This window comes from Oratosquilla oratoria, chromosome 17, assembly GCF_046742065.1.
Source record: "Oratosquilla oratoria isolate Oo_2021 chromosome 17, ASM4674206v1, whole genome shotgun sequence".
In the NCBI taxonomy this organism is placed as follows: Eukaryota; Metazoa; Arthropoda; class Malacostraca; order Stomatopoda; family Squillidae; genus Oratosquilla; species Oratosquilla oratoria.
In genome coordinates this window covers 25,753,676-25,779,187 of record NC_134793.1, presented here as the reverse complement: position 1 = coordinate 25,779,187, position 25,512 = coordinate 25,753,676, and the positions used below count along the sequence as shown (strand labels likewise).

Genomic DNA, 25,512 nt, shown 5'->3' with positions numbered 1-25,512 from the left:
AGAAGGTTGATAAGGTGATCGAGGACTTGGAGAGTAGGTTAGGTCATATGAACACCATTTTAAAAAGGGTTGAAAGACTGGAAGAACTGGAAAAGGCGAATAAAAACTTAACTGATGAAATAGAAGAACTAAAAAGACAGTTAAGAGAGGTAAAGGGGGAGAATGAGGAATTGAAGAAGAATAGTAAAGAAAACAGAGAAACAATAGCTAAAGAAAGTAAAAATTGGAAGCAAACCCAAGAAGGAAATAAGATTTCATTCACTGACATAGTCAAACAGCAATTGAAAGAACATACTGAAGACTCAGTTATTAAAGTGATGAGACAAAAGGAGAATATAGTAAGGGATTTAGCAGACAAGAAGAAATGTATAATTATATTAGGAATGGAAGAGAAACACAACACAGATAGAACCACAAGAATCAAAGAGGAAAATGAAAAAGTAAGCCAATTACTAGAATCAGTTCAGGAAGATGAACCAGGAATTATGAAACAAATCGAAGAGAAATTTAGACTCGGAAAGTATAGCACAGACAAGACCAGACCAATTAAGATTAAATTCAAGTCACAAACAACGGCAGAGAATATCTTATCCAAAACAGGGAAACTAGCAACAAGTGAACAACACAAAAAGATATGGATAAAAAGAGAAATGAATAAAGAGGAAAGAGAGGAAGAAAAGCAGAAAAGACTGGAAGCTAAGACAAAAAACGAGAACAGAACGGAGTCAGAGAAAGAGAGATTCTATTGGAGAGTAGTGAACATGAAACTAAGGAAGTTCGACATACAAAAGAAAAACATAAGGGAAACAGAGAACACAATGGAAGTGGCAGAAAACTAAGAGTGTCTTACACAAATATAGATGGATTAATAACAGGATTGAATGAGCTGAATGATTATTTGAAAGAAAAAGAACCGGACATAATGGGAATTGTAGAAACAAAATTAAAAGGCCCACTACCACCCAACAGTGTAGGACATGATGCATACAATTATTGGATTAGAAACAGAGAGAAAAAGCAAGGGGGTGGAGTTATGTTCCTGACTAAGAAGGATATAAACGTGAAAGGTGTCATATATGGAAAGAATACAGTAGAGATGATTATGATAGAAGTGGAAGACAGAGATAAGAAGAGCAGAAAATTTGTGATCAATTATGTGCCTCCGAAAACAGCCTCATGGGAGGAGAGTGAATATAAAAGTATGTTAGAGGACACAAAGATAGCATTAACTAAAATAATGGAAGACGGAGGAAGAATAGTTATGATGGGCGACTTTAATTGCAAAGAAATCTGCTGGGAAGAAATGACAGTAAAGAGTGGTGATGACTCATGGGGAAATGCTCTACTTGAGATGATTACTGACCATTCAATGACACAATGGATACAAGAGAACACTAGGTATAGAAATGAAGAAGAACCATCGAGGCTAGACTTAATAATTACATCTGAACCTAGAATAGTGGACAAGATTGAATATAAAACACCAATAGGTAAAAGTGACCACATATTGATTGAACTGGAACTTAATGAAGAAAAATATATGAAAAGAAATGAACAATATAAAAAAGGAAGAATGATGTATGAAAAAACAAACTTTGATAAAATAAGAGAATTCTTCCAACAAGAAAACTGGGAAGAAATATACAAAGAAGAAACATCAGTGGAAGAGAAATGGAATATCTTGACAAAAATTTACAAAAAAGGAGTGGAAAAGTATGTCCCAAGACAAAAACAAGAAAAAGAATATGTAAAATGCTGGTACAACAAAAGTTGTAGGGAGTTAAAAGACAAAAGAGACAAAGCCTGGACCAGATGGAAAAAAGACAGAAGACCTGAAAAATGGAAAATATATACTGGTTATAGAAATGAATATGTACAAAAGTGCAGAGAGAAAAAAAGAAAATATGAAAAAGATGTTATAGAAAAGTGTAAAGATCAACCAAAACTATTCTACAGATTTGTAAACAATAAACTGAAAAACAAACAAGACTTGGAGAAATTAAGACAAGGAGGAGTTGAATACACTGAGGAAATGGAAATGGCAGAAATTATGAACAAACATTTTAAATCAGATGAACCAGGAATTATGAAACAAATCGAAGAGAAATTTAGACTCGGAAAGTATAGCACAGACAAGACCAGACCAATTAAGATTAAATTCAAGTCACAAACAACGGCAGAGAATATCTTATCCAAAACAGGGAAACTAGCAACAAGTGAACAACACAAAAAGATATGGATAAAAAGAGAAATGAATAAAGAGGAAAGAGAGGAAGAAAAGCAGAAAAGACTGGAAGCTAAGACAAAAAACGAGAACAGAACGGAGTCAGAGAAAGAGAGATTCTATTGGAGAGTAGTGAACATGAAACTAAGGAAGTTCGACATACAAAAGAAAAACATAAGGGAAACAGAGAACACAATGGAAGTGGCAGAAAACTAAGAGTGTCTTACACAAATATAGATGGATTAATAACAGGATTGAATGAGCTGAATGATTATTTGAAAGAAAAAGAACCGGACATAATGGGAATTGTAGAAACAAAATTAAAAGGCCCACTACCACCCAACAGTGTAGGACATGATGCATACAATTATTGGATTAGAAACAGAGAGAAAAAGCAAGGGGGTGGAGTTATGTTCCTGACTAAGAAGGATATAAACGTGAAAGGTGTCATATATGGAAAGAATACAGTAGAGATGATTATGATAGAAGTGGAAGACAGAGATAAGAAGAGCAGAAAATTTGTGATCAATTATGTGCCTCCGAAAACAGCCTCATGGGAGGAGAGTGAATATAAAAGTATGTTAGAGGACACAAAGATAGCATTAACTAAAATAATGGAAGACGGAGGAAGAATAGTTATGATGGGCGACTTTAATTGCAAAGAAATCTGCTGGGAAGAAATGACAGTAAAGAGTGGTGATGACTCATGGGGAAATGCTCTACTTGAGATGATTACTGACCATTCAATGACACAATGGATACAAGAGAACACTAGGTATAGAAATGAAGAAGAACCATCGAGGCTAGACTTAATAATTACATCTGAACCTAGAATAGTGGACAAGATTGAATATAAAACACCAATAGGTAAAAGTGACCACATATTGATTGAACTGGAACTTAATGAAGAAAAATATATGAAAAGAAATGAACAATATAGAAAAGGAAGAATGATGTATGAAAAAACAAACTTTGATAAAATAAGAGAATTCTTCCAACAAGAAAACTGGGAAGAAATATACAAAGAAGAAACATCAGTGGAAGAGAAATGGAATATTTTGACAAAAATTTACAAAAAAGGAGTGGAAAAGTATGTCCCAAGACAAAAACAAGAAAAAGAATATGTAAAATGCTGGTACAACAAAAGTTGTAGGGAGTTAAAAGACAAAAGAGACAAAGCCTGGACCAGATGGAAAAAAGACAGAAGACCTGAAAAATGGAAAATATATACTGGTTATAGAAATGAATATGTACAAAAGTGCAGAGAGAAAAAAAGAAAATATGAAAAAGATGTTATAGAAAAGTGTAAAGATCAACCAAAACTATTCTACAGATTTGTAAACAATAAACTGAAAAACAAACAAGACTTGGAGAAATTGAGACAAGGAGGAGTTGAATACACTGAGGAAATGGAAATGGCAGAAATTATGAACAAACATTTTAAATCAGTGTTTACAAGGGAAAATATACAACCTGAAGAGATTGAGTGGAAAGAAAAAGTCCCCCCTATGGAAGAAATAGAAGTAACAAAGAATGAAATATTGACACACTTGGGTAATTTTGATGTCAGAAAATCGCATGGGCCAGATGAAATAGCAAACTGGATTCTGAAAGAATGCAGGAATGAACTGGCAGACAAAATACATAGCATAATAAGCAGTTCCTTAAAAGAAGGAAAAGTTCCAGAAGATTGGAAAAAAGCAAATATAGTACCTATATATAAAGGAGGAAATAAAGAAGAACCTACCAATTATAGACCAGTCTCTCTAACAAGTACAATAGCAAAAATTTGTGAAAGAATTATCAAAAGTAGATGGGTAAAATACTTGGAAAAAAACAACGTACTAAATCCAAGGCAATTTGGATTCAGACAAGGACGGTCATGCGTCACCAATTTAATATGTTTCTATTCAAGGCTAATAGATATAATACAAGAAAGAGATGGATGGGCTGATTGTGCATTTCTAGACCTAAAAAAAGCTTTTGACAAAGTACCACATAAGAAGTTGCTTAAGAAATTAGAATATGAAGGAGGAATACAAGGTAAATTGCTAAATTGGATGGAAGACTTTTTGCAAGAAAGAAAAATGAGAGTAGTGATAAGAGATCAGCACTCAAAATGGAATGAAGTAATAAGCGGTGTCCCGCAGGGAACAGTTCTGGCCCCAATAATGTTTGCTATATATATTAATGATATGGATGAAGGAATTGAAAGCTATATGAGCTTCTTTGCAGATGATGCAAAACTACTGAAAAGAGTGAAAACTGAAGAAGATTGTGAATCACTACAGAGGGATCTAAATAAAGTACAAGAATGGAGTAGGAAGTGGGAGATGGAGTTCAATACAAAAAAGTGTAGTATAATGGAATTTGGAAAAAGCAAAAACAGAATAGCAGGATCATATAATTTGGGAGAAGAAGGAATAAAAAAAGTAGAAAATGAGAAGGACCTGGGAGTCATTGTTATGAATAATATGTCACCTGAGAAACATATAAATAAGATTTTTGGAGAAACTTATAATTTAATAAGAACAATCAAAGTGGCATTTACATACCTGGATGAAGAAATGGTGAGGAAAATCCTAATCACCCTGATAAGACCAAGATTGGAATATGCAGCAACGATATGGTCACCAAGTACAAAAAAATGTATAAAAAAACTTGAAAGGATACAAAGAGCAATTACAAAACTGGCACCAACACTCTCAAAACTATCATATGAAGAGAGACTACAAAAACTTAAACTACAGACACTAGAGCAAAGAAGAGAGAGAGGAGATTTGATAGCTATTTACAGAATCATGAAAGGCATAGAAATTACTGATAGAGAGAATCTGATAAAATGGGATGACAGAAATACAAGAGGACACGGAAAGAAAATAAAAAAAGACAGCTATAGAAGAGATTTTAAAAAGAACAGCTTTCCTCACAGAGCAATAGACAGTTGGAACAAGTTAGATGAGAAAGTGGTGTGTGCAAAAACAATACATGAATTTAAAAATAGTTTAGATAAAATGAGATATGAAGACGGGACCCCACGAGCATAGCTCCCCTTCCCGTAAAATACAACTAGGTAAATACACACACACTTTCAACGAACGGACGGCTTGAAGAACGTTCTGAAGAAAAGTGCAGATTGTGGATCCCAACGCAAAGAGAAGTGCCTTTTTGTATTTACAGGGTGGGGGGAAATTGCTCGTGGGGTAGTGGGAAAGTAAGGAAAGAGGAGAAGGGGAGGGATTGCTGGGAAAATGGAAGGTAATGAGGAAGTAGAGGACTTGGTCCAAACAGACCGCCGTAAAGTAAACAAACGACCACAAGACGAGCTGGAGGACGACGGAATGTCTAATAAGAATGTAAAGATTAGAAGTATAGATAGGAACAATACAGTAGAAAGTGATGAGAATATTTTCAAGGGATTTAAATAGAGTGGGGGGACACAAACCCCCCCCGACTGACAAGACTAGAGAAGAAGGTTGATAAGGTGATCGAGGACTTGGAGAGTAGGTTAGGTCATATGAACACCATTTTACAAAGGGTTGAAAGATTGGAAGAACTGGAAAAGGCGAATAAAAACTTAACTGATGAAATAGAAGACCTAAAAAGACAGTTAAGAGAGGTAAAGGTGGAGAATGAGGAATTGAAGAAGAATAGTAAAGAAAACAGAGAAACGATAGCTAAAGAAAGTAAAAATTGGAAGAAAACCCAAGAAGGAAATAAGGTTTCATTCACTGACATAGTCAAACAGCAATTGAAAGAACATACTGAAGACTCAGTTATTAAAGTGATGAGACAAAAGGAGAATATAGTAAGGGATTTAGCAGACAAGAAGAAATGTATAATTATATTAGGAATGGAAGAGAAACACAACACAGATAGAACCACAAGAATCAAAGAGGAAAATGAAAAAGTAAGCCAATTACTAGAATCAGTTCAGGAAGATGAACCAGGAATTATGAAACAAATCGAAGAGAAATTTAGACTCGGAAAGTATAGCACAGACAAGACCAGACCAATTAAGATTAAATTCAAGTCACAAACAACGGCAGAGAATATCTTATCCAAAACAGGGAAACTAGCAACAAGTGAACAATACAAAAAGATATGGATAAAAAGAGAAATGAATAAAGAGGAAAGAGAGGAAGAAAAGCAGAAAAGACTGGAAGCTAAGGCAAAAAACGAGAACAGAACGGAGTCAGAGAAAGAGAGATTCTATTGGAGAGTAGTGAACATGAAACTAAGGAAGTTCGACATACAAAAGAAAAACATAAGGGAAACAGAGAACACAATGGAAGTGGCAGAAAACTAAGAGTGTCTTACACAAATATAGATGGATTAATAACAGGATTGAATGAGCTGAATGATTATTTGAAAGAAAAAGAACCGGACATAATGGGAATTGTAGAAACAAAATTAAAAGGCCCACTACCACCCAACAGTGTAGGACATGATGCATACAATTATTGGATTAGAAACAGAGAGAAAAAGCAAGGGGGTGGAGTTATGTTCCTGACTAAGAAGGATATAAACGTGAAAGGTGTCATATATGGAAAGAATACAGTAGAGATGATTATGATAGAAGTGGAAGACAGAGATAAGAAGAGCAGAAAATTTGTGATCAATTATGTGCCTCCCAAAACAGCCTCATGGGAGGAGAGTGAATATAAAAGTATGCTAGAGGACACAAAGATAGCATTAACTAAAATAATGGAAGACGGAGGAAGAATAGTTATGATGGGCGACTTTAATTGCAAAGAAATCTGCTGGGAAGAAATGACAGTAAAGAGTGGTGATGACTCATGGGGAAATGCTCTACTTGAGATGATTACTGACCATTCAATGACACAATGGATACAAGAGAACACTAGGTATAGAAATGAAGAAGAACCATCGAGGCTAGACTTAATAATGACATCTGAACCTAGAATAGTGGACAAGATTGAATATAAAACACCAATAGGTAAAAGTGACCACATATTGATTGAACTGGAACTTAATGAAGAAAAATATATGAAAAGAAATGAACAATATAGAAAAGGAAGAATGATGTATGAAAAAACAAACTTTGATAAAATAAGAGAATTCTTCCAACAAGAAAACTGGGAAGAAATATACAAAGAAGAAACATCAGTGGAAGAGAAATGGAATATTTTGACAAAAATTTACAAAAAAGGAGTGGAAAAGTATGTCCCAAGACAAAAACAAGAAAAAGAATATGTAAAATGCTGGTACAACAAAAGTTGTAGGGAGTTAAAAGACAAAAGAGACAAAGCCTGGACCAGATGGAAAAAAGACAGAAGACCTGAAAAATGGAAAATATATACTGGTTATAGAAATGAATATGTACAAAAGTGCAGAGAGAAAAAAAGAAAATATGAAAAAGATGTTATAGAAAAGTGTAAAGATCAACCAAAACTATTCTACAGATTTGTAAACAATAAACTGAAAAACAAACAAGACTTGGAGAAATTGAGACAAGGAGGAGTTGAATACACTGAGGAAATGGAAATGGCAGAAATTATGAACAAACATTTTAAATCAGTGTTTACAAGGGAAAATATACAACCTGAAGAGATTGAGTGGAAAGAAAAAGTCCCCCCTATGGAAGAAATAGAAGTAACAAAGAATGAAATATTGACACACTTGGGTAATTTTGATGTCAGAAAATCGCATGGGCCAGATGAAATAGCAAACTGGATTCTGAAAGAATGCAGGAATGAACTGGCAGACAAAATACATAGCATAATAAGCAGTTCCTTAAAAGAAGGAAAAGTTCCAGAAGATTGGAAAAAAGCAAATATAGTACCTATATATAAAGGAGGAAATAAAGAAGAACCTACCAACTATAGACCAGTCTCTCTAACAAGTACAATAGCAAAAATTTGTGAAAGAATTATCAAAAGTAGATGGGTAAAATACTTGGAAAAAAACAACGTACTAAATCCAAGGCAATTTGGATTCAGACAAGGACGGTCATGCGTCACCAATTTAATATGTTTCTATTCAAGGCTAATAGATATAATACAAGAAAGAGATGGATGGGCTGATTGTGCATTTCTAGACCTAAAAAAAGCTTTTGATAAAGTACCACATAAGAAGTTGCTTAAGAAATTAGAATATGAAGGAGGAATACAAGGTAAATTGCTAAATTGGATGGAAGACTTTTTGCAAGAAAGAAAAATGAGAGTAGTGATAAGAGATCAGCACTCAAAATGGAATGAAGTAATAAGCGGTGTCCCGCAGGGAACAGTTCTGGCCCCAATAATGTTTGCTATATATATTAATGATATGGATGAAGGAATTGAAAGCTATATGAGCTTCTTTGCAGATGATGCAAAACTACTGAAAAGAGTGAAAACTGAAGAAGATTGTGAATCACTACAGAGGGATCTAAATAAAGTACAAGAATGGAGTAGGAAGTGGGAGATGGAGTTCAATACAAAAAAGTGTAGTATAATGGAATTTGGAAAAAGCAAAAACAGAATAACAGGATCATATAATTTGGGAGAAGAAGGAATAAAAAAAGTAGAAAATGAGAAGGACCTGGGAGTCATTGTTATGAATAATATGTCACCTGAGAAACATATAAATAAGATTTTTGGAGAAACTTATAATTTAATAAGAACAATCAAAGTGGCATTTACATACCTGGATGAAGAAATGGTGAGGAAAATCCTAATCACCCTGATAAGACCAAGATTGGAATATGCAGCAATGATATGGTCACCAAGTACAAAAAAAAATGTATAAAAAAACTTGAAAGAATACAAAGAGCAATCACAAAACTGGCACCAACACTCTCAAAACTATCATATGAAGAGAGACTACAAAAACTTAAACTACAGACACTAGAGCAAAGAAGAGAGAGAGGAGATTTGATAGCTATTTACAGAATCATGAAAGGCATAGAAATTACTGATAGAGAGAATCTGATAAAATGGGATGACAGAAATACAAGAGGACATGGAAAGAAAATAAAAAAAGACAGCTATAGAAGAGATTTGAAAAAGAACAGCTTTCCTCACAGAGTAATAGACAGTTGGAACAAGTTAGATGAGAAAGTGGTGTGTGCAAAAACAATACATGAATTTAAAAATAGTTTAGATAAAATGAGATATGAAGACGGGACCCCACGAGCATAGCTCCCCTTCCCGTAAAATACAACTAGGTAAATACAACTAGGTAAATACACACACACACATATATATATATATATATATATATATATATATATATATATATATATATATATATATGTGTGTGTGTGTATTTACCTAGTTGTATTTACCTAGTTGTATTTTACGGGAAGGGGAGCTATGCTCGTGGGGTCCCGTCTTCATATCTCATTTTATCTAAACTATTTTTAAATTCATGTATTGATTTTGCACACACCACTTTCTCATCTAACTTGTTCCAACTGTCTATTACTCTGTGAGGAAAGCTGTTCTTTTTCAAATCTCTTCTATAGCTGTCTTTTTTTATTTTCTTTCCGTGTCCTCTTGTATTTCTGTCATCCCATTTTATCAGATTCTCTCTATCAGTAATTTCTATGCCTTTCATGATTCTGTAAATAGCTATCAAATCTCCTCTCTCTCTTCTTTGCTCTAGTGTCTGTAGTTTAAGTTTTTGTAGTCTCTCTTCATATGATAGTTTTGAGAGTGTTGGTGCCAGTTTTGTGATTGCTCTTTGTATTCTTTCAAGTTTTTTTATACATTTTTTTGTACTTGGTGACCATATCGTTGCTGCATATTCCAATCTTGGTCTTATCAGGGTGATTAGGATTTTCCTCACCATTTCTTCATCCAGGTATGTAAATGCCACTTTGATTGTTCTTATTAAATTATAAGTTTCTCCAAAAATCTTATTTATATGTTTCTCAGGTGACATATTATTCATAACAATGACTCCCAGGTCCTTCTCATTTTCTACTTTTTTTATTCCTTCTTCTCCCAAATTATATGATCCTGTTATTCTGTTTTTGCTTTTTCCAAATTCCATTATACTACACTTTTTTGTATTGAATTCCATCTCCCACTTCCTACTCCATTCTTGTACTTTATTTAGATCTCTCTGTAGTGATTCACAATCTTCTTCAGTTTTCACTCTTTTCAGTAGTTTTGCATCATCTGCAAAGAAGCTCATATAGCTTTCAATTCCTTCATCCATATCATTAATATATATAGCAAACATTATTGGGGCCAGAACTGTTCCCTGCGGGACACCGCTTATTACTTCATTCCATTTTGAGTGCTGATCTCTTATCACTACTCTCATTTTTCTTTCTTGCAAAAAGTCTTCCATCCAATTTAGCAATTTACCTTGTATTCCTCCTTCATATTCTAATTTCTTAAGCAACTTCTTATGTGGTACTTTGTCAAAAGCTTTTTTTAGGTCTAGAAATGCACAATCAGCCCATCCATCTCTTTCTTGTATTATATCTATTAGCCTTGAATAGAAACATATTAAATTGGTGACGCATGATCGTCCTTGTCTGAATCCAAATTGCCTTGGATTTAGTACGTTGTTTTTTTCCAAGTATTTTACCCATCTACTTTTGATAATTCTTTCACAAATTTTTGCTATTGTACTTGTTAGAGAGACTGGTCTATAGTTGGTAGGTTCTTCTTTATTTCCTCCTTTATATATAGGTACTATATTTGCTTTTTTCCAATCTTCTGGAACTTTTCCTTCTTTTAAGGAACTGCTTATTATGCTATGTATTTTGTCTGCCAGTTCATTCCTGCATTCTTTCAGAATCCAGTTTGCTATTTCATCTGGTCCATGCGATTTTCTGACATCAAAATTACCCAAGTGTGTCAATATTTCATTCTTTGTTACTTCTATTTCTTCCATAGGGGGGACTTTTTCTTTCCACTCAATCTCTTCAGGTTGTATATTTTCCCTTGTAAACACTGATTTAAAATGTTTGTTCATAATTTCTGCCATTTCCATTTCCTCAGTGTATTCAACTCCTCCTTGTCTCAATTTCTCCAAGTCTTGTTTGTTTTTCAGTTTATTGTTTACAAATCTGTAGAATAGTTTTGGTTGATCTTTACACTTTTCTATAACATCTTTTTCATATTTTCTTTTTTTCCTCTCTGCACTTTTGTACATATTCATTTCTATAACCAGTATATATTTTCCATTTATCAGGTCTTCTGTCTTTTTTCCATCTGGTCCAGGCTTTGTCTCTTTTGTCTTTTAACTCCCTACAACTTTTGTTGTACCAGCATTTTACATATTCTTTTTCTTGTTTTTGTCTTGGGACATACTTTTCCACTCCTTTTTTGTAAATTTTTGTCAAAATATTCCATTTCTCTTCCACTGATGTTTCTTCTTTGTATATTTCTTCCCAGTTTTCTTGTTGGAATAATTCTCTTATTTTATCAAAGTTTGTTTTTTCATACATCATTCTTCCTCTTCTATATTGTTCATTTCTTTTCATATATTTTTCTTCATTAAGTTCCAGTTCAATCAATATGTGGTCACTTTTACCTATTGGTGTTTTATATTCAATCTTGTCCACTATTCTAGGTTCAGATGTAATTATTAAGTCTAGCCTCGATGGTTCTTCTTCATTTCTATACCTAGTGTTCTCTTGTATCCATTGTGTCATTGAATGGTCAGTAATCATCTCAAGTAGAGCATTTCCCCATGAGTCATCACCACTCTTTACTGTCATTTCTTCCCAGCAGATTTCTTTGCAATTAAAGTCGCCCATCATAACTATTCTTCCTCCGTCTTCCATTATTTTAGTTAATGCTATCTTTGTGTCCTCTAACATACTTTTATATTCACTCTCCTCCCATGAGGCTGTTTTCGGAGGCACATAATTGATCACAAATTTTCTGCTCTTCTTATCTCTGTCTTCCACTTCTATCATAATCATCTCTACTGTATTCTTTCCATATATGACACCTTTCACGTTTATATCCTTCTTAGTCAGGAACATAACTCCACCCCCTTGCTTTTTCTATCTGTTTCTAATCCAATAATTGTATGCATCATGTCCTACACTGTTGGGTGGTAGTGGGCCTTTTAATTTTGTTTCTACAATTCCCATTATGTCCGGTTCTTTTTCTTTCAAATAATCATTCAGCTCATTCAATCCTGTTATTAATCCATCTATATTTGTGTAAGACACTCTTAGTTTTCTGCCACTTCCATTGTGTTCTCTGTTTCCTTCCCTTATGTTTTTCTTTTGTATGTCGAACTTCCTTAGTTTCATGTTCACTACTCTCCAATAGAATCTCTCTTTCTCTGACTCCGTTCTGTTCTCGTTTTTTGTCTTAGCTTCCAGTCTTTTCTGCTTTTCTTCCTCTCTTTCCTCTTTATTCATTTCTCTTTTTATCCATATCTTTTTGTATTGTTCACTTGTTGCTAGTTTCCCTGTTTTGGGTAAGATATTCTCTGCCGTTGTTTGTGACTTGAATTTAATCTTAATTGGTCTGGTTTTGTCTGTGCTATACTTTCCGAGTCTAAATTTCTCTTCGATTTGTTTCATAATTCCTGGTTCATCTTCCTGAACTGATTCTAGTAATTGGCTTACTTTTTCATTTTCCTCTTTGATTCTTGTGGTTCTATCTGTGTTGTGTTTCTCTTCCATTCCTAATATAATTATACATTTCTTCTTGTCTGCTAAATCCCTTACTATATTCTCCTTTTGTCTCATCACTTTAATAACTGAGTCTTCAGTATGTTCTTTCAATTGCTGTTTGACTATGTCAGTGAATGAAACCTTATTTCCTTCTTGGGTTTTCTTCCAATTTTTACTTTCTTTAGCTATCGTTTCTCTGTTTTCTTTACTATTCTTCTTCAATTCCTCATTCTCCACCTTTACCTCTCTTAACTGTCTTTTTAGGTCTTCTATTTCATCAGTTAAGTTTTTATTCGCCTTTTCCAGTTCTTCCAATCTTTCAACCCTTTGTAAAATGGTGTTCATATGACCTAACCTACTCTCCAAGTCCTCGATCACCTTATCGACCTTCTCTTCTAGTCTTGTCAGTCGGGGGGGGGTTGTGTCCCCCCCACCCTCTTTAAATCCCTTGAAAATATTCTCATCACTTTCTGCTATATTGCTCCTATCTATACCTCTAATCTTCACATTCCTATTAGACATGTCGTCATCATCCAACTCGTCTTGGGGTCGTTTGTCTACCTTACGGCGGCCCGTCAGGGCCATTTCCTCCACCTCCTCATTACCTTCCATTTCCCCAGCAATCCCTCCCCCTCTCCTCTTTCCTTACTTTCCCACTACCTCACGAGCAATTTCCCCCCACCCTGCAAATACAAAAAGGCACTTCTCTTTGCGTTGGGATCTACAATCTTCACTTTTCTTCAGAACGTTCTTCAAGCCGTCCGTTCGTTGAAAGTGTGTGTGTGTGTGTGTGTCTGTATATATATATATATATATATATATATATATATATATATATATATATATACATGCACACACACACACTTAAAATACACAGCGTTTATGTAACACACATATGATGTGGTTATGTTGAGATACAACATAATGTAAAAGCAACTGTCAAAGTACCATTTATAGTTAAAATAAAAATATCCTCGTTTCTTAATCCGAAGTCGCCACTGGAAAACTTTTATTTTACCACAACTGCACTGCCCCCTCGTCCGTCCCACGGAAGAAGGAGCAATGGGTGGTAATGACGTGGCAATGCCTGCAGTTGGTAGGCCGCGAGCAGTAACTAAAAATAGGCGTCGCATTTGATAAGAATTCCTCTTATGTCAGTTCTGAATATAAGAAATATTTACCCAAGTGTCAGTGTTGCAGGTTCTGGAGGAAATTATTTACTCACTGATTCATTTAGTAGGCTATTTTTTTTAGTATAGCAAGACACACATACTCCTACAAAGGAAGAGAGTCGTGGAGTATATTCAGTAACTTGGGAGTATGATGAATAGCAAAAAGCAGCAGTCATCGGGAGCCCTGACACGATTTATCAACAAAGCAAAGAATATTTGATGTTGCACCTTCATTCATCTATGATATCCACTTCTTTCCCCAAAATAAAATCCTTTCCTTTCTCAAGGTTTTTTTGCCTTCTTCCTGCGGGAAGAAGTGGGCAGGTGCGATCGCACTGTGTGTATGAACAGGTGGTGTACAGTAGGCTCCTTCTCGCCCTCCATCCCCTCCGGGAGCTGCTATATGCACAGAGCTTGTTAGCTACGTCTCTGCACTTGACAAAGCTCCAATAAGTGAAACGCCGTACCAGGAAGAGTATTTTTGTTCTCGTTTAATGTTATTTCCTCTGACAACTGCACCCACTTTATACAGTAGTTTTTTTTTCCGAGTAAACATATAAATTAATGCAGACATACATTGTATATATACACTCATCATAGAGGATAACAGGAACATGTTCGGTGTCATTATGAGAGCTTTTGTTCTGTCTAACGCCGGATGATTTTAATCGCGTTAGAGGTAACCTCTGACGTTTCAAGGGATAAGTGTGACCCCCACCCCTATCCCTTCCTCCAGCCCCGGCGAATGCGCTCACGTATTGACTTTATACACTCACAGGCTGGGAGGATGACGTCTCTGTGAATATATTCCTATATGAAAGGATTTTTTTTTTTCTCTCTTTATTAATTGCAGCTTCAGACTCCCATCCGCTTCCGCAGTAGGTGGACTTTTTACCTTGATGCTGGCCACTTACTATCATGCAGCTTGACTTTTGGCTGCTTATGTCTACGTTTCTACGAACTTTCTTCACACTTAGATTCTCAAACCAGGTACGGAAGGCGTCTTGGAGAAGAACGCGCACGACTGGTTTTGCCAAGCACGATCAAGATTTGAGACGCGTCCCTGCGGGGCTAGGCTGATCCAGCCAATGGGAGCGAGGCTAGCTTGTCGCGACAGAAGAAAAAATTATATACGATGATCATGAAGACAAGGGGTGGAGCTAAACATCACAGTGAAGCATCGTTGGCAAGTGTGATTTGATGGGGAGCTGGATGCACTGATGATCGATGCAGTAGGAGTTACTATGGTTGTGGCGGGTTGGGAGTTCTTAATGCCGGCTCTCCGGCCTTGGTGTTAAGTGTTCTCAGTGGTTTAAATGTGTTGCAAATGATGTGTCAACTTCCAAATCATTGTTCTGCGGTGTATATAGCAGTTACTAGCAACTCTTCCCCACCCCTCCCTCGCCAGCCAAACTGAATAGCGTCCCCCGTCCGTTCGAGCAGTTGACGATTGTGTCGAGGCCGGACGTTTTGTGTTGTCTTGTTGGTTGCGGCAACTAGCTACAAGTGACCTCGCACGACGGTTTTCTGCAACCTTTAGTGAGGCATAAATAACCACCGAGTGTAGTTGGGGTCATTTGGAGTTGCTGGATAGTGCTGTTGATGAGGCCCAGTGGCTCGTCACTGACTCCTGGAATGACCGGGGAAGCGCGAAAGCAGTTGTCGGATGTTTTATTTGTCAGCGACTGCTCTGGGAGTTGAAAGAAAATAGTATTTTTTATTATGATCATTAACCGAGTTGTTGAAAGTTGATGCATACTAGTTGTCAAAAGACAGCAATTGCTATAAACATAAACGAGATTCCTGCAGCTAGATAGTAGTTCGGAGTTGTTGATTATGACATGAAGTTGTGATTCAATTATGTTAGCATTTATTGAGAAACAAAAATGCACTTTGGTTAATTTTCAATACCGGAACTTCTATGTGAGAAACGCAGTCTTCTACTCGTTTACAAAATTTATGCATTCTCAAATATTGCTGTTACCTCCAAGACGCTGTCAGTGTATAATGAGAATTAGAATTGATAGACGTCCATAGCAGATGTCACTGAAAGTTTCGAATTAGAATCGTCGACCGATGCCGCAGGTTGGCATTTCTTAAAAGCTGTCCTGCGAAGTATCACCGAGCATCACAAACCGTCAGCAGTGTTGTCAGAACCAGGTGAGGAATAACGATGTCTTTCAAAGTTACCAATCGTTGTTGGAAATCCTAAATAAACACCGACTGTCTGTAGTTGTTGGTTATCTTAGTCGGCACTGGGGATTACGACTGCAGATTCTGCAACCCATGACATAGACACATAAGACTTGGACCTTTGGAAGAACCTGGGAGCCATCCCACGACAGAACAAAACTGGTCTATTGACTGTACTACAAAAAATCAAAGCTTGGCGTTTGGTCGTCTAACAATAGTTTTGAAATTGCTAGTGCTCGTATATTAATTTACTTGCCGCGTAACATTTACTGATTGAATAGTTAATGTTCTTGGGGATGAATTATAGTTATCTGTTAGGAGTAATAATAAGACTACCGTCTGTTCCAAGCTCCTCTTTGATTAATCAGAGGCGAGGAAGAGGACAACCTTGCTGGATTGGACGCATGGCGAGAATGGACGAGGAGAGATAGCCTAGAGCAGTGGTTCCCAAACTGGGGTAAATTTCCCCCTGGGGGGAAATTTGAAGCTACCAGGGGGAAATAATTACACTACCTACTAACTAAAAAAAAATCTCAGATGGATTTTCTCATGTCTGAGAGAGAGAGAGAGAGAGAGAATGCTTGTTGTAGATGGGCGGCGCCATATCTACCAGGTTCGGTTAACGTTCAAACATGAGCTCTGAAGGGAGGGCGGGGGGTGGTACAGGAGTACACTCACAGGAAGGGGGAAATTTGGATGGTTGAACTGGGTGCAGAGGGAAATGACAGAAAAAAGTTTGGGAACCACTGGCCTAGAGAGTGTTGTGAATGGAGACCAGAGATAAGACCCATATTGCTGGCGATGAGTTCTAAACCCCAAAGTGTTCTGACTTCAACGTGCAGAACTTGTCTGGCACAAGTATGACACCCCCACATCATCATTGGAGAAAGTTCTTTGTGACGAGACGTCAGGGAAATGAAAAGCTCATCTCTGAATCCACCAAATCTTGATCATCCGATGGGAAAGATTTTCTTCTACATAATGCCAGGCGATTTCATTCGGTTCTCAGAGGTCCCCACCACCCCCAGCCCTGGTAAGCTTGAGTACCGGTGACGTTGGTCTTTTTGATGGCGATGAATCAGCTGAAACCACCGCTCAAGTGGCAGATCGATGTATTTCAAATAATGAAGCCAAGATCTAAGAATATAAGGTCTAACCACTTCCGACCGAATTTCGAGGGAGTTGGCGCAGCGAGCCCGTGAACGTCACCTGGCTGTTCAAAGTGGGGTTAGCGGGTCCTATAGCTGTCAGTTGAAGTTGGTCCGTCGTTCGAAAATGACGTCGCCTTCGCTCGCACCGCTCCACTCAATTAGTTATATTCTGACAAATATTATATAAAATATATATATAAATATATATAAAATATTATAGTTCCTGTCTATATATATGAATATATATGATATATAATATATATATATAATATATTATATAATATATATATAATATATATAATATATATAATATATATATAATATATCATAGTTCCTGTCTTCCTTGGCGTTTCACAGTTTTCTTCAGTGTATCACAAAGAGAAAATGGACGCATCCAAACGACGTCAGAAGCTGCGCAGGACTGCTCCAGCGGTTAGACCTGTTTACTTAGACCTTGAATGAAGCCTTCCGGGCACGGGCGAGAACCATTGGCGTGCATAATTGTTGCTGGCAAGATGCCAATGTTATCCTCGTTGTTCGAATAATGTCAAATGCATAAGGATATATTCTACAAAGGAAGATCATGCAGACAGGAGACCTTTAGGTCCATAACTAGGTCGGATGCGGAAGAAATTGATAAACAAAGAAGTAGATAAACGAATAGAATACATACATATATATACCAACGGCTTTTTCCTCCTTACAAGGGAGGTAGCCACTTTTCAGACAATTCTTGTAGTTTATCCAAAAAAATTTGAATATCTAATTGGTTTAAGTGATCATTTACCATTCGCACAGTTTTGTATCATCGCTAAATTTGGAGACAATATATTTTAGTCCATGGTCTATATCATTTATAAATACTATGAATAAAAGTGGCCCAAGAACGGAACACCTGAGGAACTCCACTCGTAACATTTTTTCATCTAGAAGTGTTGCCATTTAGAACAACTCTGTTTATGATCGTTTAACCGTTTAACCAATTACTAGTACAGCTTGATAGGCGACCACTTATTCCGTGTGAAGCTAATTTAGCCTTTTTTTGCGCAGGATGGTATCAAAAACCTTTGCAAAGTCCAGATGTGTTGAATCTATATTGTTTCTTTTGTCATGATTTGAGATGACAGTGTTGTAGAATCCGAGTAGATTAGTCATGCAGGAACGTTTCCGTGTGAATCCATGCTGCCTATCATTTATTAAACAATTACTTTCTAAATGGTGCTCAATAGTATCCCTGATGATAGTTTCCATAATTTTCCTACGATTAAAGTAAAAATTATAGGCCTGTAGTTCATTGGGTTCTTTATGTCACCCTTTCTGAGTATGGGGGTAACATTAGCTAACTTCCATTCTCTTCGAACATCTCCGGATATGATTGATTTTTTGTTGATAATCTCTAACGGATCAACAATCTCGTTTTTCATTTCCTTTAAGATTCTTGGATCCCAACCGTCGGGCCCTGGTGTTTTATTAACTTAGAATTTTTCTATACATCTTTTAATTTTTTCTTTTGTTATATTTAGAGTAGTAAGCTTCCCCTAGACTTATTACAGGCTTCATCTAGGACTTCATTAGAAAATATTTGGATGAAACTACTACTAAAATGTTCATTTATAACTATAAGTAAATTAGATTACTGCAACTCTCTGTACTATGGCTTGCCAAACTACTTACTAAGGAGGTTCAGCATGTAATGAACAGACCTGCAAGATTGATAAAAGGATACATCTTCGCGTGAACGTATAACACCAGTTTTCATTGGTTTGGATTGGTTGCCGGTAAAAGCTAATGTATAAGCCGCGTGCCAAGGTCTACCAAGCATTACGATCTAGGAAACCAAGATATATCAAAGGATTGCTGGAAAGAATATCAAGATTCTGCAATGGTGTTGAGACATAATATGGAGCAGCAAAGGTTATTTGAACCGCGACGTAACCTAAATATGGGTTTTAGAGTTTTCGAAAACAGTACTCCAAGGCTTTATAATGAGCTTACAAATTATATCAAGGATTGTCAAACTCATATGAAATTCAAGAAAAAAATCAAGTGGTTGAAATATACGGATATATTTATTTCTAATCTTATTTTCCGATAGCGGGAGACAAGTCTTATATACATACATACATACATATATATATGTGTATATGTATATATATATATATATATATATATATATATATATATATATATCGTGGAAATTCTACATGAGGGACTTGAAAAGAGGATGAGAAAAACTGTGGAAGCTGCACTTATCGCCACCAGGGAAAACAGGCGCCCGGGGGGTTGAGCAGACGAGTTTCCCACTTCAATGACAAGTTACCCGCGGCCCTATAGTAGGCGACAATTGTCCTCAGTCTCCCTCCCCCATAAATCTCTCTGGGAAGAAATGTGGAAGTGACGTCGGAGTTGTATACCCACGTGGGTCAGTTTCTGTGCTACCGGGCGACACTTTTTTATATATAACCCCCAAAAAATTATACTTACTGACTTAGTGTACTATGGTCCAATTGATGGAGTGGTTGGGAAATGTGGAGTTCCAGGAAAGAATCGTAGTGGAGAGTTGATGGTGGAAATGTGTCTAGAAAGAGAGTTGATGATAGCAAATACAGTGTTCCGGAAGAAAGTCAAGCATAAGTACATATGGGAGAGGGTGGTGGAGGGAAGGGTGGTAGATAGAGCGTTAATGGATTATGTAGTAGTAAATAGGATTATGATAGGAAGAGTTAAGGATGTAAATGTGCTAAGGGGAGAGAGTGGGGGAATATCAGATCATTTTTTGGTGGGAGGTAAGTTGAGAGTGGAGGATAGATGGAGAAAGAGGAAAGGGACAAAAGTTAGGGAGGTGCTTAGAGTGAACTCTTTGAATGAAAATGAAAAGGAGAAGGAGTACAAGAAGAAGTTGAAGGAGGAGTGGGAGGGAGTGAAGGATAGAGTAGAGCTAGGTGTGGAGGAGGAATGGCAATGGTTCAAGGAGGGAGTCACAAAGTGTGCAAAGATGGTGTGTGGAACAAGAAGGACAGGAGGAAATAGAAGAAAGGGTAGTGAATGGTGGGATGAGGAAACAAAGAAGGTTGTAGAAGAGAAGAAGCGAGCTTTCACAGATTGGTTACAAAATAGGACGAGGGAGTCTTATGAGAGGTACAAAGAAAAGAAAAGAGAAGTAAAGCGAAAGGTAAAAGAGGCAAAGAGGAGAGCAGATGTGAAATGGGGTAAGACTATGACAGAAATTTTTGAAAGTAATAAAAAGATGTTTTGGAAAGAAATTAAGAGAGGAAGAGGAGGCGAATCAAGTAGAGAAGAAAAGGTAAAAGGTACAGATGGAGAGATGATAATGGAAGAGAAGGCAGTAAGGGGAAGATGGGCAGAATATTTTAGGGAGTTGCTAAATGTGAAGGAGGATAGGGAGGGAAAGATAGCTGCAGTGGGAAATTATAAGAAAATGAGAGTGATGAGCGAGGAAAATGGAGGAGAAATAAGGAAGGATGAAGTAAAGGAAGTTGTTAAGATGATAAAAGCAGGTAAGGCACCTGGTCTGGATGGATGCCATGCAGAATGTCTAAAAAAAAAAAAAGGAGGTACAGTGATGGTGGACTGATTGGTGAGGTTATTTAATGTTTGCTGGAGAGAGGGTAGAGTGCCGGAGGACTGGAGGAGTGCCTGTATAGTTCCACTTTACAAGGGAAAAGGGGACAAGTGTGAATGTAGTAGTTGCAGAGGGATCAGCTTGTTAAGTGTAGTTGGGAAGGCTTATGGGAGGATCTTGATTGAGAGGATTGGGAGAGGAAGAGAGGGAGTAATTGGTGAGGAACAGTGTGGATTTAGGACGGGTAGAGGTTGTGTAGATCAGATTTTTGTGGTAAGACAGATACGTGAGAAAGCTATAGGAAAGGGGAAGGATGTTTTTTTTGGGGGGAGCTTTTATGGATCTGGAAAAGGCTTACGATAGGGTAGACAGAAAGGCACTGTGAGAGGTTATGTAGATATATGGGATAGGAGGAAAGCTTCTAGGAGCTATCAAGAGTTTTTATGAGAGTAGTAGAGCTTGTGTCAGGATTAGAAATGAAGAGAGTGGTTCGAGGTAAAGGTGGGACTTCGTCAAGGATGCGTTATGTCGCCCTGGCTGTTCAACTTATACATGGATGGGGTAGTACGAGAGGTAAATGCAAGGGTAGTGGATCAGGGATTGGAGATGGTTAAAGAAAACGGAGAGAAGTGGGAGGTGAGCCAGCTGTTGTTTGCGGACGACACTGCGGTTTTGGCAGGATCGGAGGAGAGATTGAGGAAGTTAGTGACAGAGTTTGGGAGAGTGTGTGATAGAAGAAAGCTGAAGATAGATGTGGGTAAAAGTAAGGTGATGAGATGTACAAGGGGTGAAAGTGGCAGCAGACTGGAAGTGAGCATTAAGGGAGAGCGACTGGAGGAAGTGGATAGTTTTAGATACTTGGGTGCAAATGTGGCAGGAAAAGGTGGAGTGAAGGTGGAGGTAGAATGTAGATTGAGAGAAGCGAGTAAATGCCTTGGTGGATTAAAAAGTGTAATGAGGAATAGACATTTGGGAATGGATACTACGAGGAGACTGTATGAAGGAGTGATTGTGCCAACAGCACTATATGGGGCAGAAACATGGAACATAAGAGAGGAAGAGAGAAGGAGTTTGAATGTGTTTGAGATGAGGTGTCTGAGAAGTATGATGGGGGTTACTAGGCTGGATAGATTGAGAAATGAGGAGGTGAGGAGAAGAACGGGGGTGGAAAGGGAGTTGGGAGATAGGGTTGATGAAAGAGTATTAAGATGGTTTTGGACACATGGAAAGAATGAGTGAAGAAAGACTAGTAAAAGAGGTATGGAAGGCAGATGTGGAGGGAGTGAACATGAGGGGACGTCCTAGGATGAGGTGGATGGATGGGGTAAATGGGGCTTTGGAGAAGAGGGGAATGTCTGTTGAGGAAGGACGGGAGAGGACAGAAGACAGGGGTGAATGGAGAATGGTTGTATATGGATGATGTTGTGATGCATGAGGTGGAATGGGCGGGGGGATGGGGGATGAGGTAGTATGTGTGAGCAAAATTTGACGCAGCCTGAAGGGATTTCTCCCCGTCTTCTCCTTTTATGCATGGGGGGACGGAGAGGGGGGGTCGCCGATTTAATGAAGCGGCCTTGCTGTGGATGTGCTGTGTCTTGCGACACTGCCTCTGACCCAGGGCAGTGGACAAGGTGCAGGGATGACCCGTCATCCGGGAGGTGCTGAGATAAGAGGGAAGAGGGAGGATGGAGGGGTGTGGAGTGTATTCAGGGATGGAATGGGTGGGAATGATTTATGCCTTTTCCTTTTTGGCTACCTCCCATGTAAGGGGGAAAAAGCCTTGGTATATGTATGTACTATACAGCTTCTTTTACTATACACAGCATATATAAAAAAAATCAAATAGCACACAGATGGTAAGTAAGAGAGAGAGAGGCATGTGCTAAGGTTGATTTGGCAGATTGGCTTCTAGAGGTAAATCACGACGTGTGCCAAAGCCTAAACGTATACTTTGAAGCGCACAGGCTATAGTCAGAGGCAAATCCTAGTCAATCCAAAGCAATCTATCATCTGCCTGAAGGCGAGAGGCCCATCACGGACGAAGGTCTAAGACCGATCTGATGTTATAATTTACAAAATACATTAAACACCTAGCCTCTGCTATGTGGCAGGCGTGGTTTAGTAATAGAACGCTGGCTTAACATTAAAGTGTCCTGGGTTTGTGTCCAATTTACCCCTACCTGTCTTCGATTCGACTGTGCATGATTACCGGCATTTGCTGGGATGTCAAGGAAGAGGATTGGAGAGGAGCTCGCTAACCGTCCTTCTGCGTTATCACGAAACCTAGTAGATAACAAGTTTCCCTTCGAGACGTGACCTAATGTTATCCATCATAGAGCCGAGTCTGACTGACCTATGTAAGGAACAAAGCACCGACCAAATTGTATTCATTACGGGACTCAACTTTTAACGTTAAGGTTTGGTCATAAATGCCCGGGTTAAAAAAAAAAAAAAAAACTAATACATAACCCCTATCTGTTGCAGAGCTTTGCGCCTTGGGAGAGCCATGGACGGGGAAAAGAACGAAGAGTTACACAAATGCCCCGAGTGCAAAACCCCCTGCGCAAGTAAGAAAGCCTTGCGCAAGCACATCAAGAAGATTCATGGGTTCCTGTGTAGAACGTGTGGCAAGAAATTCTACGGCCTCTATTACCTGAGCGTCCATCAGTGCCAAGAAGAAGATATACTAGCACTGAAGAATGCCACACCCGTCAGTGAAAGACGAAGCAATCCTCCGGCACAAGGGCGAGGCAAGGGAAGACCCCATAAACCACACTGGCCAGGGGCTCTTCGAAACCATGAGGATCCTTCTGTCGAGGGGATAGAGTCCTGCTGGCCCCAGGTTGCTAAGGAACACTATCCATACTCCTCCAGAATGGTCCTCCCTTGCCCCCCAGACACTGAACCACGACAGGAAGGTCGACTGTGCTGCGCAGGCTCTACACTTCGATGTCTGACCCGCTTTCCTGAGCACTATCCGGTACCTCTCCGAGCAGAACAGTTCCCCCGCCAGACTCGGGACTCCACTGAAGTTATATGCCTGGATGAAGACGACGACGAAGACAAAAACGACGGCGTCAAGAGTTTGAATATCTCAAAGCGGGCGTCCTCCTCTGTCCTCCCAGTTCCTTCTTATTCACCTTTAACTTCTTTCCCCGCCGCCTCTTTTATCCCACACTCTTCCTTTCCAACCCATTTAGAAGACCACGGATACGCCAAGTGGTGGCGGCGTCCAGGTGGCCCTGCAGCTGATGTCCGGCATCCTACAGACAGCCCCATCCCGTCTAACGACCCCCGTCCCAGTGGCCACCCACCCCAAGCACTCGGTGCTTCATCTTCAAATGCCCTCGAAAGAGTCACGACAGCCGTAGGAACAACATCCCACCTGCTGAGTCATACCCAGGAGGAGGCACATAAGGCCTCTGCTGCGCCTCGTGCTGTAGGTCCCGGTGCACATGATGTTGGGAGGAGAAGAGAAGACCTTCACCGCTTTCCCAAGGAGGCAAGCGAGAGACATAAGAACCTCGACGACGAGCGACGTTGTACTGAAAATCTAACACTCAAAAGAAGACTACAAGCGAGGGGTTCTACCGTTAGATTTACAGAGAGCGTTGGGGCCATGTCAGTCCACCCGCTCTCACGGAATCACACTCCTTTCACCGAGAAGCCTTCTCTTGTGCGGTATTCTGTATGCAGGTATGGTCCTCAGATTGGTACTGGCACCGACACCTACACTCCTGTGGTGGTTAGAGAGAAGTATTCCCAGGGTCAGGAGTGGTACCACGTCACGGGAAATGAACAACGGGTAAAAACTGTACCCTCGCAGACACTGGGCAAAGATAGGGGTTCTCCCCACGGCAAAGTTGAGGATGACTTTAGCACGACAGTGCTATCAAGCAAGTCTGACTGGGTCCGAGACACCAAGACGGAACGACCTGGGTGCGAGGGGGATGACTCGAGTCGCATTATAAAAAGAAGCAGAGGCACCGATGACTTTCTGTTCGAACTCAACCTCTGCCTGAATTCCCCCGGGACATCACCCCCATCGCCTTCGTCGGGAGGGGGCGGCCCCTTCTCGTTCTCTCAAGTTCCCCGTTGCAGTCCTCAACCCTCCGACGTCGCTGGAGTGGCAATAAAGGTGGAAAAGAAAGAAGACGTGTCGCGTGCAACCTTCCAGGACCTCCTCCAAGATGGGTTCTGACGACCTCCGTCATAACAGGATCCGAAGTTCACCGTCCTAGAGCAAAGGACGCCCTCACGTACCCTCGACGATGTCTTACGATTCCCATCATGTTCTCAATATATTTCTTTTCTTTGAAGTTATGACACGTTTTTGTTCTGATTCTAATCGACCTCATAAATCATTCGGTGACCATCAATACTCAAAACATCACTTCTTTCGTTCTTTCATTTAATCCTTTTCTTTCTCGGGACGAAGGAAGAAATCAGCCTCGTCCATCATTACGTACACTCAAAAGTGATTACACCACTTCTGACCGCGAAGCAATAAGAAGAACAATTGTTGCCATCAGCAGCTAATGTCGTCACGGATACATCAAATAAATTACGCTAAAAAAAACAATATGAGGAGA

The 25,512-nt window shown here is 38.7% G+C and overlaps 2 protein-coding genes across 3 annotated transcripts in view; one reads left to right on the top strand and one right to left on the bottom strand.

Annotated features, from left to right (window-relative positions):
• LOC143034536 (uncharacterized) overlaps positions 1-13,864 on the bottom strand; it is a 44,181-nt gene extending 30,317 nt beyond the window's left edge. Inside the window, exon 1 of the mRNA XM_076200730.1 lies at positions 13,770-13,864. The gene's annotated coding sequence lies outside the window, so the exon portion shown is untranslated. The remainder of the gene's footprint in view (positions 1-13,769) is intronic.
• LOC143034535 (uncharacterized) overlaps positions 1-25,275 on the top strand; it is a 122,231-nt gene extending 96,956 nt beyond the window's left edge. For both annotated transcript variants that reach the window (XM_076200726.1, XM_076200725.1), the window contains exon 2: positions 23,405-25,275. In XM_076200726.1, the coding sequence (XP_076056841.1) occupies positions 23,427-25,121 (1,695 nt within the window). In that variant the 5' untranslated portion in view covers positions 23,405-23,426 and the 3' untranslated portion in view covers positions 25,122-25,275. The remainder of the gene's footprint in view (positions 1-23,404) is intronic.
• Positions 25,276-25,512: the final 237 nt, after the last annotated feature.